The sequence below is a fragment of the Henckelia pumila genome, chromosome 2, assembly GCF_033568475.1.
Source record: "Henckelia pumila isolate YLH828 chromosome 2, ASM3356847v2, whole genome shotgun sequence".
In the NCBI taxonomy this organism is placed as follows: Eukaryota; Viridiplantae; Streptophyta; class Magnoliopsida; order Lamiales; family Gesneriaceae; genus Henckelia; species Henckelia pumila.
In genome coordinates this window covers 199,202,848-199,222,467 of record NC_133121.1, presented here as the reverse complement: position 1 = coordinate 199,222,467, position 19,620 = coordinate 199,202,848, and the positions used below count along the sequence as shown (strand labels likewise).

Sequence of the window (19,620 nt, the reverse complement as noted above, 5' to 3'; positions counted from 1 at the left end):
GCCAGAGTACATGATGTGTTTTAAGAAATGGTTTCTTAGTAGCACATGCGATGTCACTATTTGATCTTCAAGATGCATTGCATAGTTATCGAATCTCGAACGACTCTCGATTTACCAATAGTTGTTGATTCGATCGGGATATATGGATGAAGGGACCGTACTGTACGCTAACCAAAATCTATTGGTTCTTGCAGACACTATCAGTGATACCTAGGGAATCATGGGGCGATGTTGCTAGGCGCTCTTACCATGATTCGATGGGAAAGTCGAAAATTGTTGTTCCGAGTCGCAAGGAGTTGTGAGCCCACGGCTAGCTGTATCCCTGAACCATTGAGGGTCACACAAGTAATGGATTTCTAATTTCCGTTGAGATAGTTAAATTTAAAGATTTAAATTTAATGAACAAAGAAGTAGGACTTCTTATATCAGAGTAGAAGAGTAAGATTTCCTAAAATGACATAGGGATGGGCATTTTTGGAAATCACTGAATTCGGATTCAGAAAATTTATCTTGACTTTAAAAGATGCAGAAATGGTTTCTGTGCACATTGGTGAAATTGGTTTATCAATCTGAGTCACGATAAATTTTATATTAATTTCTGAATATGCAGGCTTTGCTTGTCAGGCTTTAACTTATGACTAATGAGCCCTAAGCTGTTAGCAGCCCACATTATAAATAAGTTATTGCAGTGCAGAAATTAGAAACAAGTCTCATAATTTTCGAACACTAGGGTTTTGAGACCTAGAGTGGCCGCCCCCTCTTTGTGTTTTTCTCTCTGAAATCCAGTCTGTGAATTTTGAATTTGCAGTCTGGTTTAACGGATAAAATTCGTTAATTCTCTTCGTAGAAACTTCTGATAGATTTTCTAGTGCAATCTATCAGAGGGATTCGAATTCTGTTCGTGGACCTGATTGAAGAATTGTTCGTCCATCAGTTCCTGGGATATACAACAAGAGCAGAGTTATCTGTTGGTGTCCATAATCTCGTTTCGAGATTCAAGGTAAAAATTTAATTGTTATTTAATTTTTACACGCACAATTTAATCGTAAAGTTTTGATACCCATGATATGGAATCGTTCCATATAAAATTTTAAAACTTCCGCTACACCGGGTATCAATTCTGATTGATCTGAACACAGTTTTCCAACAACTGGTCCACCGGATCCCTGTAAATGGCAGCCCCACTCAACCTGACATATCGAAGGATGGAGGCATTTAGTAGCTCCATGAAGTGTTTTAGCTCCTCAGCGGGGTTCCCTGAAATCATAGGCACAAAATATCTTCCCCTCTCAAACTTCTTAACATATTTAGCAATGATCATGCTTCCTTGAAGAAACTCCAGAAACTCCCTTTCCAGTCTAGTCCTCGTGCTCACAGTAAAGTACTTTGATACAATAAAAACAAAAACAAAATATAGTGAAGGTCTTTGTAAAAAATCGGGTCTCTCCAACGTTAAAATTGAGTAACAAAAACAAAAAAACATCAAAAAAATTAAAATTGAGCCTCTCAACTATGCTTTCTTCCCGTCGTCGCCCAATGTCCGAGACCAATCGGCCGGTGTGATGGAATTTGGAGAAAGGGGAAGGTGGATTTGGGGATTAGGTTTTGTAACTTGGAAATAATGGGATTTGAGATTTATGTTGGGTGACTCTCGACTCACGAACAAGTCACGTGAGTGTCTCGTAAGATGTTAACAGATTATTTTATGGTAGGAATATTTTTTGAAAACAAATGTGCGAATTAGAGATATAAATGGCACCAAAAAGATTTGAAAGACATAATGAGAAATGAAAGAAACAATAGGGATATTTTAAGGCATTATCCCGACGTCTCCTGACTCACATGAGTGTTCCATTAGATCTTAACAGATTAGTTGACGGTAGGGATATGTTTTGGAAACAAATGTGCGAATTAGGGATATAAATGGCACCAAAAAGATTTGAGGGACATAAATGGGAAATCATGGAAATAATAGGGACATTTTAAGGCTTTATCCCTAACGGCACAATCATTTTTATATGATGTACAAAGGATTTTTTTTCTTCTTATTATTATTATTATTATTTCATCATGTACATTATCTGGCTGGAATTGTGTTTTCATGATTATCAGCATTTTTATTTTTATGTTTTGGTTGACCTGGTTTTTGTTGTTGTATGGTAAAAGTACTATTGTAGATGTTTTATGTTTTAGAGGTTCTATATGACATATTAAACATTTTTATACATTCATGTGGTAAAAACCGAAAAGTAACATGTGTGCCAAGTTCTAGAAACACAAGCACATATCCAATTATCTGAAAAAAATTTGATCTGGTGCAATGGTTGTGATCATGGTTGGTAGTCATGGTCACAAAGGACGTCACATTAGCTATTGTTGTAGTTCTATTGGCATTTGATAGTAGGGATATTTTTTGGAAACAAATGTGCAAATTAGGGATATAAATGACACCAAAAATATTTGAGGGACATAAATGGTAAATCATGAAAATAATAGGGATATTTTAAGGCTTTTATCCCTAACGACACAATCATTTTTATTTTTATGTGCAAAGGATTTTTTTTCTTCTTATTATTATTATTATTATTATTATTATTATTATTGCATCATGTACGTACATTATCTTGCTGGAATTGTGTTTTCATGATTATCAGCATTCTTATTTCTATGTTTTGGTTGGCCTGGTTTTTTTTGTTGTATGGAAAAAGTAATTGATGGGCATGTTTGTGTTGCATATTTTATTATCATTTTATTGTAATTTGTGCGTGCATTCATTTGTTTTAATTAAGTTTTTGTTGTTATTTCATACATCGTGTCTATATTACACGCTCCCGTGTTTATTGTATAGGACGTAGCGTTTTGTCGAGGAAAAAATGGAAAAGCTATTGCGCAAGAATGAATTACAGAGCAGCAATGATCAGAAAATCATATTTAATTTTATAAAAGTCCAAATCCGATCTTCACTGTCCAGAATAAAATTCAAGATGTTTTGAAGCAGCTGTCCAAATTTTAGCTCAATCCGACGGCTAGATCTACGGATATGAATTTTTCAAAATCCCTGCTTGCTGGGAAAAAAGTTGTGCACTCGATCCGATGAACGCACGCGCCCTAGCGCGCCTACAAGAAAGTGCAAGGCCGAAAGTTGGCATAAATAGGTGCGCTCGATCCTACCAATTCATGCGCTCGAGCGCACCGACTTTTCCGAGAAATCTGTTTTAATTAGAAAACTTTCTTGAGAAGGACTCTAGTCTTTAAATACATCATATAACTCGAAAATTACTATCTTTTGATCACTTCTGAAGATCTTTAGACGGCTACATACAGAGAATTCATCTGGAGGCTAGGTTTTATCTTTCTTGTTCTTAGATTTTAATTCTTCTAGTTTTTATTCTTGGTTTAGGAAGACGAACCCTTGAATTTATTTATCTTGTGAGATTCAGATTTTCATTGTTTGATTTTTATCGAGTATCAAGAGTTGTTCTGATTTATTTCATGCTTGTGTGTTTGATTATTAGATTGATCACCTGATAATTCTTTCATACAATCTACCGCTAAATTAGAATTCAAATCCGTAATTGTTTGAATCATCTGATTTGTGAAGCAACTATGATTAATATTTTCTGCTGTTGAATTTGTTAAATCGTAGGAACAACAATTGACTAGGCTAAATACAACCGCTGGTGTTTGTGTTTTCTAGCTTCATTAGTTTTACTCATTTGAATGCTACCATGAGTTTAAATCTAGATTGTTGTTATCGGGTTAATTTATTGATAAGGGTTAATTTAGAATGCTGTATTCTGATTAGCTAAAATTAAGGTGAAACAGGAATTAAATTTTCAATGATGAATATTCGATGTGAATTAATTATTTTTAGGAAATCGATGATCGAGTGAATGATTTCAAGGGTGTAGTTGACCGATACCAAGTCTCGTTATTTATTTGATCTTTCTTATTTTAATTCTTGCATAGTAGATTTTAAAGTTCAAAATTCCCTTTTATTTATTTCCAATATTTTTAAGAACACAAATAAATTTCACTTTCCTCGTGGGAACGATCCCTACTCTCTCTACTACATGTTTATTTAGTTAATGTGAGTTGGGTTAATTTGGGCGTGATACGACTAAGCGTTGCCAAATTTTGGCGTCGTTGCCGGGGAAAGGCGTTTAATTTATTTGTGTTTTTGTTTTTGTTTCTTTTTTTTTATTATTATTATTCTTCCTAGTGCTACTCTGGTTTGTTCATGCGTGCAAGTGAATCTTAGGAAGAAGAAGAATTTTCATACGACCCAGAGATATGAAGAATTTTGCTTAGGCGAAGGGGGATTCTTGCGGTGTAATACTTTGAGATGTCAAATCGACAAGTATTAGCAAGTTTTATCCAGCAACACGGAGAGCCATTCTACGCAGCATGAAAGAGATTCAAAGATTTGGAAACCATCTTCCGGTATCATGAGTTTTCTAACTATTCTCTCCTTACATATTTTCTTAATGGTTTGGATGCAGTGACAAGAAAATGGGTTAATTGATGGAGCTTTCACAGCCGGTATTTCAATATTTTGCCGAGATGATGATACCATGAGACACCTGTTGAATGATATGGCCGAGTTTGACTATTACCGATATTCACACTCTCAATACCCGGATTTTACAGACCAACCATTTGAGCTTCAAAAGGAGGCGGGAAGTTGTTCGAAGTTGATCTTACATCCGCTAGAGGATATCATGAGCAAGCTTGTGGCATCGACTGTGAAAACTGTAGAAGATCTAAAAAATTCTAGATGTCACCTTGTGGAGCACATAGAGAATATCAAGAGATCACTCGTCCATGAATACCGAGAACATGAAGTGAAGCAAGATACTCAAGCAGTGACCAACCCGATTTGGTTTGATGATGATGACTCAGAGAACCAGGATTGGGAGTGTGAATCAAATCATGCTGAAGATTTAGAGGCGTTTGAGTCTTCCTTTCCATTAGTACCAGTTTCAAAATATTTTGGCTTCCGAGAGCCCGCAGAGATGTTCTCTTTCTATGTTTACTAGCTATGGAGTGTTGTTGAGGTGACGAGCTTAAACTGTTTATATCTATCCAAGCTTGAGGGCACATGGAACAAAGACCCATTTGTGGTGTCATATGACACTTATTTTGGGCGTCAGCCGCTATTTGAGGAGTGCTTCTGAGGGTCAAGCCGACGACTAAAAAATCAAGCGCTGGCTGGGAGGCAACCCAGTATTCTTTCTTTTATTTAGTTTTTCTCTTTCATTTAGTTCTTATGTTTTATTTTCGTTGTTTTCAGGAACCTAGCCGCCCCATCTGCAGACCAATTGTCAATATGAGTCTCCCATTATTCAGCCTGAGGCCAAAGAGGATGACAACGCCAACACTTGAATCAGGGGAGTTTTATTTTGATTTTGCATCTTGTTATCATTTTGTTATTTGTGTTGTGTGTTGTGTTTTTTTAGTGCTAGATCATTGAGAGCAATGCTTTAGATAAGTGTGGGGGTGGTGCATTCAGTATTTGGTATTTTGTCTTGCATTTGTTTTTGTTTCGTATTTGCATATAGTTCATAAATTGTTTCATGTGTGTTTTGTGTGCATAAGTAAAGGATGATTTCTAGCCTTACTAGCCTATGAAGATGAAGTTGAAAATATTTTGAAATTTTTTTAAAAAAATTGTACTCTTGATTGGACATGAGAAACCATAGGTTGATTGTTGAATATTCTTAAGCATGCATGTTTAACCAGTGAAGTGTAGTGATATATTAGATTTTGTGGATGCTTGTTAGACCATTGCACGACAATAAGTGTTTGTGAAACTTGATAGTGCTTGAATCTTGATGATTTTTTTTTTGATATGGCATACACTTTCTTGGGCGCACCTTAAAATTTTTTGTTTTATGAAAAAGGAAAATAATTTTTTGGAAACCAATAAACTCCATCCGGGTTGCGAGCAAGATGTTTGAAATTCTATTCATCTTGTTTGTGGCTAAGTATGCAGATTACATGGGTTTTTTTTTTGAAAAAAAAAATAACAATTCCATCCGGGCGTGAAATGTGAATGAAATTCTATTCATTATTTCATAGCTAAGTTTGCGGACCTAATGGGATTGTAGTTCCATTCGGGCTATAGACGATGGGATTGAAATACGAATCCTATCTAGTTATTGTTGGAAAGCGTGTTCAGATCAATTAAGAATTGATACCCGATGCAGCGAAAGTTTAAAAATTTTTATTTTTCTATATGGAACGATTTCATATCATGGGTATCAAAACTTTACGATTAAATTATGTTGCAAGTAAAATAATAATAATCACAATTAATAATATTTTACCTCTTCAATCAACGGCTTGATTATGGACACCAACAGAATTTAATCTGCTCTTTTTGTATATCCCGGGAACCGATGGCTTCACGATCAATCTCCAGAATAAGGTCCACGAATAGAAAACAGAAACCCTCTGATTGATTGCACTAAAAATCAATCAGATGTTTATCGAAGAGAATAAACAGATTTGATCTGTTAATTCGGAATGTAATTTTTCACAAAAATCACAGACCGAATTTTTCTCAAAAGGGACAGAGGATTTTCGAAAATCCACTTGAATTATTTGTGAATTTCGAAAATTGCTAGAATTAATTGTGTCAATTTTCTAACACTACACATGTATTTATAGATAATTTCTAGACTAGATTAAGTTATAATTGTATTAGGACTCTAACTCCTTAGGGCCCACAATCCATAACTTAAGCCCAACAAGCCAAACCCGTTGTTATAGAAATTAATATAAAATTCATCATGACTCCGATTGATAAACCGATTTCACCAATGTGCACAGAAACCATTTCTGCACCTTTTAAAGTCAAGATAATTTTTCTGAATCCGAATTCAGTGATTTCCAAAAATGCCCATCTCTATGTCATTTTAGGAAATTCCACTCCTTTTTAGTTAAGAAGTCCAACTTCTCTTTCATCAAATTTAACTCTTTAAATTTAACTATCTCAACGGGGTTTAATAATCCATTACTTGTGTGACCCTCAATGGTTCAGGGATACAGCTAGCCGTGGGCTCACAACTCTTTGTGACTCGGAAAAACAATTTTCGACTTTCCCAACGAATCATGGTAAGAGCGTCTAGCAACATCGCCCCATGATTCCCTAGGTATCACTGATAGTGCCTGCAAGAACCAGTAGATTTTGGTTAGCGTACAGTACGGTCCCTTCATCCATATATCCCGATCGAATCAACAACCATTGGTGCATCGAGAGTCGTTTGAGATTCGATAACTATGCATTACATCTTGGAGATCAAATATTGACATCGCATGTGTTACTAGGAAAACCGAGTAACCTAAAACACATCATGTACTCTGGCCAGAGATTCGTCACACTAATATCTCCTCAGATCGCATATGATATCCACACTCGCAAGTATGTGGTGAATCCTTGACAACAAAGCATCGGCTCCTATATGTGTCGTAACTGTACCCAATCCCGACACCTGATGACCCCAATAGAGTCGGTAAACGAGTCAAAGTACAGTACTAGCATATAGAGTCTCAATGATGTTTCAAGTAGTAAGGACTAATGGTGTACAACCAAAACTGCGGACTTTATCCACTCGATAAGTGATAACCACTTGGAAAGTTCGAATAGGGTAGTTCGATCATTCATCATATGAATATCTATTTGCATGCTTTGAACATCTCCATGTCCATTACCAATGAAACGTGGTACTTGGCATCACAAATGCTAGTCTCAATCTCGAGCGATCCTTATCCTTATTAGCGGACGGCTCAATTGACTAGAAACTTTTTAGAATATACAGTGACTATAAGATGTGTTTCATAATAGTCATCTCTCTATTCACTATCTCATCTTACTTACACTATAGTATATTCAAGGTTTTTATCAAAACATCAATAGTATATTACAATATAACAATATGATGAAAGACAAAGAAAATGTCATTAATGAATGTAAATTATATTAAACAAAGATTGTTTATACATAGAGTCACAAAAGCCCTTAGCCACAAGTTGGCTAACCGGGCACCCACTCTTTCAGTTATAGCTAAGTATGCGGGTAATTATTGGAACTTTTAAAAAAATGTCGGGTGCAAAATCCGACGGTGCGTAATTATTCTCAAGGAAGTTTTGTTGTGTTGAAGGATTGTTGGGAGGAGAGTTCTTGATGGTGAGGCTTGCATTGAATTGTTATAGGTCGGCGAACAGTCTTGGAACTTTGTCTTTTAAAGTTGCATGTAACTGGGGTAACATGACACACACACACATTCGCATTCGACTGAAGGTGTATCATTGATGATTGAGTGTAACTATAAACTTGTTTTAGATGAAAGAGGTTTTCTCTGAGGCTATGATATGCGTGATTCGTCCTTGCTTATGTGTTTGTTCTGTTTCATTTTGTTTTGCATAACTTGCTCGAGGACGAGCAAGAATTAAGTGTGGGGGTATTTGATGGGCATGTTTTTGTTGCATATTTTATTAACATTTTATTGTCATTTGTGCGTGCATTCATTTGTTTTAATTAAGTTTTTGTTGTTATTTCATACATCGTGTCTACATTACACGCTCCCGTGTTTATTGTAGCGTTTTGTCGAGGAAAAGATGGAAAAGCTATTGCGCAAGAATGAATTACGGAGCAGCAATGATCAGAAAATCATATTTAATTTTATAGAAGTACAAATCCGATCACCGTCCAGAATAAAGTTCAAGATGTTTACAAGCAGCTGTCCAAATTTCAGCTCAATCCGACGGCTAGATCTCTGGATATGAATTTTTCAAAATCGATGCTTGCTGGGAAAAAAAGCTGCGCGCTCGATCCGATGAACTCACGCGCCCTAGCGCGCCTATAAGAAAGTGCAAGGCAGAAAGTTGGCATAAATAGGCGCGCTCGATCCTACCAATTCGTGTGCTCGAGCGCACCGACTTTTCCTAAAAATCTGTTTTAATTAGGAAACTTTCTTGGGAAGGACTCTAGTCTTTAAATACATCATATAACTCAAAAATTACTATCTTTCGATCACTTCTAAAGATCTTTAGACGGCTACATACAAAGAATTCATCTGGCGGCTAGGATTTATCTTTCTTGTTCTTAGATTTTAATTCTTCTAGTTTTTATTCTTGGTTGAGGAAGACGAACCCTTGAATTTATTTATCTTGTGAGATTCAGATTTTCATTGTTTGATTTTTATCGAGTATCAAGAGTTGTTCTGATTTATTTCATGCTTGTGTGTTTGATTATTAGATTGATCACCTGATAATTCTTTCATACAATCTATCGCTAAATTAGAATTCAAATCCGTAATTGTTTGAATCATCTGATTTGTGAAGCAACTATGATTAATATTTTCTGCTGTTGAATTTGTTAAATCGTAGGAACAACAATTGACTAGGCTAAATACAACCGCTGGTGTTTGTGTTTTCTAGCTTCATTAGTTTTACTCATTTGAATGCTACCATGAGTTTAAATCTAGATTGTTGTTATCGGGTTAATTTATTGATAAGGGTTAATTTAGAATGATGTATTCTGATTAGCTAAAATTAAGGTGAAACAGGAATTAAATTTCCAATGATGAATATCCGATGTGAATTAATTATTTTTAGGGAATCGATGATCGAGTGAATGATTTCAAGGGTGTAGTTGACCGATACCAAGTCTCGTTATTTATTTGATCTTTCTTATTTTAATTCTTGCATAGTAGATTTTAAAGTTCAAAATTCCCTTTTATTTATTTCTAATATTTTTAAGAACACAAATAAATTTCACTTTTCTCGTGGGAACGATCCCTACTCTCGCTACTACATGTTTATTTAGTTAATCTGAGTTGGGTTAATTTGGGCGTGATACGACTAAGCGTTGCCAGTAATATTGTAGATGTTTTCTGTTTAGAGGTACTATATGACATACTAAACATTTTTATACATTTATGTGGTAAAAACCGAAAAGTAACATGTGTGCCAAGTTCTAGAAACACAAGCACATATCCAATTATCTGAAAAAAAATTTGATCTGGTGCGATGGTTGTGACCATGGTTGGTAGGCATGATCTCAAAGAACGTCACATTAGCTATTGTTGTAGTTCTATTGGCATTTGATGGAGCAGTTATACCATGTATATTTGAGTGTTGACTATGCAATGTTGAAGCTATCTTATAAATAAAAATTTTATTTATGTGTTTTTTGAATTGATAAATACTATAAATGTTATTTAGTTCTAAAATTAAATTCTTATTACTTTATAGTTCTCCCATGATTTGATTTCATCTACAAATTTTAATATTTTTTGAGTGATTCTCTTTTGTAGTATTTGCATTCCATGTTTTAGAATGAGGTTGATGTCTACTTGATTTAATGTTGTCTTCTTCTTGGTAGTTAAAATTTTTATGTTCTCAAATTTCTTTTCGAATTAGTGAGAATATTTTTTTAAAAAAAACTAACAACATTTCAGAAAGACATTAACTAATCAACGTATCCTTGAAGCACAATGGTGTAGGCTTGAACACTCAAGCAGAACTTCGAACTATCTTAAAGGGGTTTCAAATTTTCAGGTTATATAATTTATTTCCTTTATAACTTGAAGTGGATTCCATGGCAGCGTTAAATATCATTGAAGCGAATACGACTAGTTGGGAGCTCAGTCATACCCTCACTTTGATACAACAATTTTATTTGGGCTATTGTGCGCAAATCTTATGTCTTCAAAGAGGCAAACGCGGCGGCAAATGAACTGGCGAATTTAGGGCTTGAACGTGGGATGGCTACTCTTCGACCAGAAGATATACAGAGGCAGCTTAAAGGGATTTGTAGGCTAGATAGGGATGGTTTTTCATATATTAGGACCAACTCGAACATGGTGTAATTTGGTTTCTCGATTTTTTTTTGCTATATTGCTCGTATAATTTCTCGAGAGGTTTTGGTCTAGTCTAGGGTTGTCAATTCGGTCGGCCCGCCCTAGACCGTCCCGACCCACCTTGGCCCGCCATCAGGCGATGCGGAGCGGGCCGACCCGATTTGATGGCGGGTTGGGAATACCCAACCCTCCATGGGTTGCGGCTTGGGCATGCCAACTCGCCATAAAATTTTAAAAAATTCAATTTTTTTAAAAACAAAATAGGAAAAAAATTTAAAAACTCATGCATAAATTATTTTAAATGATTATACATATTAAAAAACCCAATAAAAATAAATTATTTAATACAAATGATATAAGATTTTTAAAAAAATCAATTAAACATAAATTATCATAAATCATTTAGAACTTATAATCATTTATAAAATATTTTAAATAATATAAATTATTTAACTCTTTTCAATCATAAATAAAATATTTAAAATATTAATTATAATATAAAATTTTTAAATGTAAAAAAAAAATATTGGCGGGCCGATCCGCAAGCCTAACCTGCCTTGGCCCGCTGCCCAAACGGGCCTACCCGTTTCGGCCCGCCTCCTGACGAGCCGACAAAAGCATAACCCAACCCGCCATTTTTTTATGGCGGGGCGGGTCGGCCTGACGGACCAAACCTGAATTGACGGGTCTAGTCTAGTCCTCTTTTCTTGTATTTTTTTTTATCTAATAAACGAGTATAAGTCCATCTAACCCCCGTCACAACAGGCGGCTTTCTTAAAAATTTTAAAAAAAAACATTCTTGAACAATGGAAATCACTTTTTATGTGTATTTTCTCTTGCAATTTTTTCACTTTTTATGTATATTTTCTCTTGCAATTTTAATATTAGTGCATGATTATATCAATAATTTCATATATTATTTACTAAAAATTATAATATAATAACATTAAATTTATGCAGCAGCGACGATTTGACTCCTACAAAAACTATAGGTCCAAACAACATAAACCCATGTGGTCGTGAAGAAATTTATGTTCAAAGATTGAAATTCAATATCCTTGAAATTTAACTCAAGAAATAAATTATTATGTATACATGAAGATTGTATTTTCAACTTCATTTAGTTATGCTTCTTTCTAAAAAGAAGGGAATTTTCATATATTTTTCATTATTTGTTATTTTACTTACTGCATTAAATTTATTTTTGTTACACACGCAACGGACATGTCACGTTTGCTAGTATTATATTAATTACATGTATTTTTAGCATTTGAAACATTTACTTTCGAGTAGAATATCTTCCGCCTTACCTTTTGATTTCAGCCGGAGAGCCAAAAAAATGTTCAACTGCCCAGGGAAAAAAACAATCACAGAAAACTAAAAGTTAGAATCCAATAACCAGATCAAAACTTACTACCTTAAAACATCCCCAGTCCATATGCTAACTTATCTAGCATCTACACAAGATAGGTAGGTACCTGGGATGGGGCATGCCTCACCAATAGTGTACAACAATAGTTACATTATTTCCCTATGGCCATCATGTGTTCGCAGTCGACGTAACAGATTCTAACAAGATGTACGTGTGGCAGGCTGGCAGCCGTATCCAGATAACTACACAAACTACACGAATCTTGTTATCAAAAAACCGACGATACTCGTAGTTAGTTACAACACCTAAAACTTAGAGTTCGACGAAACCTTGTAGGAACCTTGATCCCGTAGAGGTATATAACTTTCTTTCTTCCGGCTATAGAGATTTCAAAATCTCATGAATGGTCAGTGGAATACTTCACTTTTTCAACTGCTCCATCTTATCACAAGTACGCGGATGCCACCAACTTCAAAGGTCTTATTGGCAGAAGTGTACTTAAGTTAACCAGAAAATGAAAATCATCGGTTTAATTTTCAGTACAAGAATAACCGTTGAAGAGTAATTGGTTATGCCGATTGTGAAGTTCGCCACCTCTATGCGATATAAGATATAATATAAATACAACATATGCTACCGTTCCAGCACAAACGAAAAATCCGACCAGCAGTCCATCAACTTCCGAGAGAAAAAAGTTGATCAAAAGATAACCGTTAATGAAAATCACTAGGGCAGCCACCGTCCACGCAATCCTCTGCAGTGAAACAAGTCAAATAACCATTAATCAAATACCCCATCTTTTCCTCACAAGAAAGGAAAATAGATAACAAACATAGGTTTCACAACATTCATAAATTACCAAAATCAACCGATGCTACGTTATTGCAAAGGAGCAAACATGAATATGAACCTAAAATTACACATTTACACTCGAGTGCATAAAACAAATATTAACCAGGCTGCAGGAAAACTTGCTTGGTGAAGATCTCATCCCCACTGTCAGATATAGACAAAGGATTCGAATGGGTGGTAGCAATTTTACTGGACATTATGTTAGACAAGATATTGCTTGAAACTCGATTGGATTAACAATTTTTTCTGCATACAGCTGGCATCATGATACTAACCCACTACTTACAAATTTTAGAACTCTTTGAACTAAGAATGTAACACTCGGGGTGCATGAAATGACAGGTGTGCAAATCAAGAAAAACACTGCCTCCTTGTGACATATGTAATCTCTTTTTAACCTATAATAGCATCTAGCCAAACAATAATATTACAGGACCTTGGGTCTGTAAAAGAAAGAAGGAGACGCAAGGTAGACATTACCTCGAGGATTCGCCCAATTTTGAAAACTCCCATCACCTGCTCCTTCGACACCAAAGTGAGAAGCGGGATAAGCGCAAAAGGGATCTGTATCGATTGTAACACATTCAGCCATTCATTCAGCACATCTAGAGATGATTCTGATTTGTTGAAAACCAGTGCTACAATTATAGTTGGTACAATCGCACAACTCCGAGTAATCAACGCCCTCAACGATTTCTTCAACCTAAGGTTGAGAAAACCTCCCATTATAAACTGTCCCGCGTATGTGCCAGTTATTGTGCTGCTCTGCCCAGCAGCCAATAACCCAATACCCCATATATATAGAATTGGAAATAGGCCTCCGCCGTACTTTTCCTCGAGATACTGTCCGGCATTAACTAGGCCAATACTATCTGCTTGTTTACTTCCATAGAACCCTTTAGCAAAGACAGTAGTAACAAATAAATTGATCATAAAGGAGACGAGAAGAGCAGCCGTTGACTCGATGGTGTAATAGTTGATCGCCTCTTGGACCTGACCTTTCTTGTTAGGGTCAATCTCCCTCGACTGCACCAAAGCAGAGTGCAAAAAGACATTGTGAGGCATTATCACACAGCCTACAACTCCCACAGCTTGCCGGACTGTTCTCGAACTCAATTTTGGGATCAAAAGACCTGATAAATACATGAGCATTCAGTTTCTCATTAAGCTCTGTTCCATATTAACAAGTCATTTTTCATTTTAATTGTTTGCTTTTTCCTTTCAATTGTCAAGTTCATTAAAACAATGACCAAGAATCTAACCAATTATTAGCTCTTTTGTGCTCGGCTTAGCATCAGCAAACATCCACGCAAATGATAGGGCCATAGTTGAAATAAGAACACCGAACACAGCCTCCAATTTCCTCACCCCATAGTTTTCAAGAAGTAAAAATAAAAAGCTGCACAATTTAAAAAACCAAAAGAAAATAATAAAAACTATCTCAGCAACCAAACGAAGTCTCATCACATAAAAGTTAAAGAGAAGTACATTCTTAGACCCAACCTAATTGATGTCACTGAACAATTACAATTGATAAAATAGTACACACGAGCACTAAGTCTGCAAAGCCTAAAGTACTTCCAAGTGTAATCTGAGAAAGAATGCACCCGGGCGTGTCCCGTTACTTAAAAGCTAAAAGCTTTCCCTATTAAATATTAAGTACCAATAACAAAGAGATAAAGTGGGCTTCCACAAATAGTTACTTTCTCCACCAAATATTGTTGGCTCCACAAAGATGTCACAATCAACTAATAAAGCAAAGCAAAATGCAGATGCAGCAAACCATTATCACCAAGAAATATTTAATCTCCTCCAGCAGTAATCAGGAAACTCCGAACAAATTAATGCAATCAACCCACATAATTGTAAGCTCCGAAATCCGGATAATGAATACTCAAATCAATATTCACAACATCTAACAACTAAGGGAGAAAATAAGCAATAAGATAGTGATCTACAAAGGGAACTGATTTCTTGAATTTGAACAGTATCCCTTAAAGAATACAGCTTTGTTCATACAAAGAATGAATTTATCACAATTTAAAAACATAAAAAAAATGGGAAAAGAAGATTACCTATCTGAAGCAGTAATCAAGACACCAGCCCAAAGGGGCAGAACCCCACGACTAAGTATCTGAATGGCAATCGCACTTCCGATGACCTCCTGAATATCTGCCCCAATCAACGCTATCTCTGCCATGAACCACAACAAAACCACCGCCCAATACGGATACTCCTCGCGGCAAAGCTCCGCCAAATGCCGACCCGTGGCCACGCCTATTCTGGCCGACAAAAGCTGGATCAGAAGACCCATCGCAGTAGCCCACATCAAGAGCCACAGAAGAGAGTATCCCGCTATCGCCCCAGCTTGCAAATCTCCCTCTAAATTCCCGGGATCTAAAAAGGCTATACTCATCAAGAATCCGGGCCCCGTGAATAGCCATAGTTTCTTGAACGAAAACGGCGGGACGCTGTTGGAAAGCGAAGACTCAATTTCGAAATCGACAACCAGAACCTTTTCGCTGGGTTCAAATGCGGCATCATCATCTCCGGAGCTGGTTTCTCGGGTTTTTCCGGTGGGGGGTGGCGGTGGGGATAGGAGAAGGGGAGACTCTTCTTGGGTGGACGATGATTCTGGGAGGTGGAGGGGATGATTCGAGGGTAGATGTTCATGTGGGCTCATTGGATTTCGGGAGTTATGGAAAGCGGCAAGAATTCACAGAGAGGTGGTGGCATCACGGTACAGCGGCTGAGTTGACGAATGAATTTTCCATAAATATAGAGTATTTAAAGGGCTTCTGGTGTGTGCGACCGCATTTTAGGGGAAAAATGTTTTTCCACCGTGCCGATTCTTGGTCAAATACAACTAGATTTGTAAATATATATATATATATATATAAATTATCATAACCTCGTATATTAGAGAATAAATCCAATCAAAGATGATCATATGAGATTAGATGTGGATGCTGCGTTTGATGTTGAAAAAAATCAATATAGTGTTGCGGCTGTAATTCGAAATTGTAATGGGCTGATTATTAGGGTTGAGGCTGGTATTATAAGAAACTCGAGATCGGTTAAATGTGCGGATTTGGAGGTTATTTGGTGTGAGATGGAGTTTTGTTTGCAACAAGACTTTTCAAGCATTTGTATTTACAAGCGGTGTCTCATAATGTGTAGAATCTTGGTCCGACGTACAACTTAATTATAGAGATTCGTGATTGTTTTAGTTCGTTCAGGTTCTATCCTTGGCTCATATGAGACGTACGTCTAATGTTGTAGCTCACAAGTTGACTCGTGAAACTTTGTGTTCTTTGTCTAGTTTTGAAAGTGTAGTTGAAAATGTACCTAACTGGTTGATTATAATTGCTTCTTAAGACTTGAGAAGTTAATCTTAATATATATGTTTTTTTTTCAAATTCAAAAAAAAAATCCAATCAAAGATTATTTAAAAATCATACACATCTATGTATATAAATTAAGTTCAATGAATATAATTTTAAAAAAACCATAACTATATATACCAATTAAATTCTAGACTAAGCTGGGCTAAAGTCCACTCTAGCCCTGGTATAGGTACACCCTTGTATATCACATATATGTAGAGTATTTGCATTAAATATTTCTGTGAAATATTGAAAATTCACATTTCATTTCTGCGAAATTTTAATAGACATCTCAAGCTCTGATCTTTTATAAAATTAGTCTGCATGCCCCTTCATATGAGTGATTGGTTGATCACGCGACACCCATGCGTCTGAGCAAACACTTTGAGGTTTTTTTTTGCACCAAATACTCTGTGAAATATTAAAAATACATATTTGACCACTTGAGATTATAATTTTTAAATCCGTTCAACCCATAATGCACAATTTTTATTAAGATCCAATTATAAAATATTTAACAAACAATTTTCATATTATTAATTTTTATTTTTATTTTAAATTTATTATTCTTAATTAATTTGTTTCTACAAAAAAATATCATTATTTTATCTCGCTATAATTATTTTATTAAACTCACTACCTGTTTTCAACTTCTTCATTAAACATGCATTCATAAACAATGATTTAAATACCTAAAAGTACCAAAATATTGAACTAAAATGATAAGTTCATGCATATTACTTTTTTGATTTAGGACTATATATTATTCAACCAAAATCTAAATTTTTTGAGAAGATGCATTGCATAATTTTTAGTAAATAATAAAAAAACAAAGTAAAAATATTTAATAAATATTTTATAATTGGATCTTAAGAAAATTATGTATCATGGATTAAAAAGATATAAAATATATAAAATTATCCCCATTAAATAATTAATTAAATTAGTTTTATATATAATTCTATATTTAATTGAATAAAATAATATAATATTAATTAAATAACTATGAAAAATATTAGTTATTTTATTTTAATATTATTTATACGAAAAAAATATTTTAACAGTAAATTTTATCATTATTAAGTAATGGGTTCAATTATTTTTTAAATAAAATTTAATATTTAAATTAATTAAAATAATAAATAAACTTAATTAGAAATATTATTTAATGTATTAAATTAATTTTTTTATAACATATAAAAATTTTTTGAAAAATTAATCATATGAAAAAATTAATAATTAATAAAATTTAAAATGTTTAATAAATATTTTATAATTGAATCTTAAGAAAAATTATGTATTATGGGTTGAATATATAAAAAATTATACTCTCAAGGTATTAAGTACGCATTTTCAATATTTCACAGGATAATATTTGGTGCAAAAAAACCAGCAATATGTTTACTCAGTCGCATGAGTGGCGCGTGCTTAACCAATCACTCATATGAAGGAGCATGTGTGCTAATTTTATAAAATATCAGGGTTGGAGATCCCTCTTAAAATTTCACAGAAGTTAAGTGTATATTTTCAATATTTCACGGGGTATTTGATGTAAATAATTTCATATTTTAAGGCTGCGTTTACTTGCCTTGATAAATGAAGGATAACATAGATAATACCAACTAATCCTATGTTTACTTGCAAAATTGAAAAATTGTATGAATCATTAGGCCCGTTAATGATAGGATTGTGAGATGATTTTTAGTCCTAAATTTTTAATGAGATTATAAATATTATGGAGTGAGAGAATGAAAAAAATCAATTATGCCCTACCTTTTTATCTTTCATCTTCTTCCCTTCTTTGTAGAACATATGATTATTATGATAGCTTAAGGGTGAAATCGTAATTTATTCTTAAGTATAATTCAATCTCAAAATTAATCCATCCAACTAAACATATTATTATTTATCCATAACCACTCTCTATCCTATCAAATTATATTAATAATCATACTTTAATCTATTCTTGCTCAATCCATCATTCAAAATAAACGTAGCTTAAGGATAAGAGTGAGCCGTTCATGATTTTAAATGTTTACATCTTTTATCTTGCACGACTGAATACCTGTATGCAAAAGAAATGACCAAAGTCACATATAAACGGTGCTTCCATTCCTTTTTATTTTTATTTTTTAAAAATCAGTTAATTTGGTTTCAGAAAAATAAAAAAAATTGTTTGTTTTGCTCAATTTGGTTTGGTGGTTACTCATATTAAGAGGGTGTTTGGGAGAGCTTATAAGCTCTTGAAAACAGCTTATAAGCTGTTTTAGAGCTTATTAGCTTTTTAAAAGTGTTTGGTAAATTTTTTAATAAACAGCTTATAAGCTGTCAAAATAAGCTGTTTGACAGCTTATAAGTTGTTTTTAAAAAAGTATATACACCCCTACTTTTTAAGAAAATGTCTTATTTTAATATTTTGCTTTCCAATATTATTCTTGTATATATTCACATATGTCCACCATACCCTCCATCCATTTTTAACTTTACCTACACAATCAAAGCTTCCTCTCGCGTGGCCTTCGACTTCTTTTCTCTCAGATTTTTTTTTTATTTTTTTTTTGCACGGAATTTCTCCCAGATTATTATTTGCCTTCGACTTCTTCATTTTAATAGTTTTAAATCTTCCATCTTCATACGGATTTCAACCTTTATCAATTTGTTTTATATTTATATATATATATATATATATATATATATATAATTTAAATAAGCTTTTGTTCTATAGTTTTCTTAAAACTTAAAAAACTAAACTATCAAGATATTATTGAGTAATTTTAAAAATATCATTACATTAAATATTTTTTAAAAAAAAATTCAAAGCATACGGATTTTTTTAAATTAAAATATAAAATAATTTTTTATTTAAGTTTAACATTTAACATAATTTTTTTAAAAAAAATTCATATATATATAATATTTACATGACCTTCATATTATTATACCCATTTCGTAATTTTGACACTAAAAAGATCTTATAATACCAAACACATCAACATCTTTAAGTTGTTTAAAATAAATTCATCCAAACACTTTAACAACTTATTTTTAAAATAAGACCTAACAGCTTATAAGCTCCTAAAACAGCTTATAAGCACCTAGTTTTTAATAAGTTTAACCAAACACCCTCTAAGTTTGATTCCAT

The 19,620-nt window shown here is 34.1% G+C and overlaps 1 protein-coding gene across 4 annotated transcripts; it reads right to left on the bottom strand.

Annotated features, from left to right (window-relative positions):
- Positions 1 to 11,986: 11,986 nt before the first annotated feature.
- On the bottom strand, positions 11,987 to 15,973 carry LOC140880595 (metal transporter Nramp3.1-like). 4 transcript variants are annotated; one of them, XR_012149681.1, is made up of 5 exons: positions 15,168 to 15,973; positions 14,355 to 14,491; positions 13,573 to 14,225; positions 12,347 to 12,994; positions 11,987 to 12,215 (listed from the first exon to the last, which is right to left on the bottom strand). XR_012149681.1 is itself a non-coding variant. In XM_073285166.1 (4 exons), exons 1-4 carry the CDS (start codon positions 15,773 to 15,775, stop codon positions 12,770 to 12,772), a joined length of 1,623 nt encoding a protein of 540 aa, XP_073141267.1. In that variant the 5' UTR covers positions 15,776 to 15,973; the 3' UTR covers positions 12,225 to 12,769. The 4 variants fall into 4 exon arrangements, 1 of the variants encoding a protein (XP_073141267.1); XR_012149682.1 differs by lacking the exon at positions 11,987 to 12,215 and having other exon boundaries at positions 12,225 to 12,491; positions 12,570 to 12,994; XR_012149683.1 differs by lacking the exon at positions 11,987 to 12,215 and having other exon boundaries at positions 12,225 to 12,482; positions 12,570 to 12,994.
- Between the last annotated feature and the right edge of the window lie 3,647 nt (positions 15,974 to 19,620).

What these genes read in the sequence shown, in the direction of transcription:
- LOC140880595 (XM_073285166.1), bottom strand. Translation starts at nt 15,775, where the DNA reads ATGAGCCCACATGAACATCTACCCTCGAATCATCCCCTCCACCTCCCA. An exon ending in TTGATTACTGCTTCAGATAG is followed by an intron (nt 14,492 to 15,167) that starts GTAATCTTCTTT and finishes TAAATTGTGCAG; the next exon opens with CTTTTTATTTTTACTTCTTG. An exon ending in AAATTGGGCGAATCCTCGAG is followed by an intron (nt 12,995 to 13,572) that starts GTAATGTCTACC and finishes GTTTCACTGCAG; the next exon opens with AGGATTGCGTGGACGGTGGC.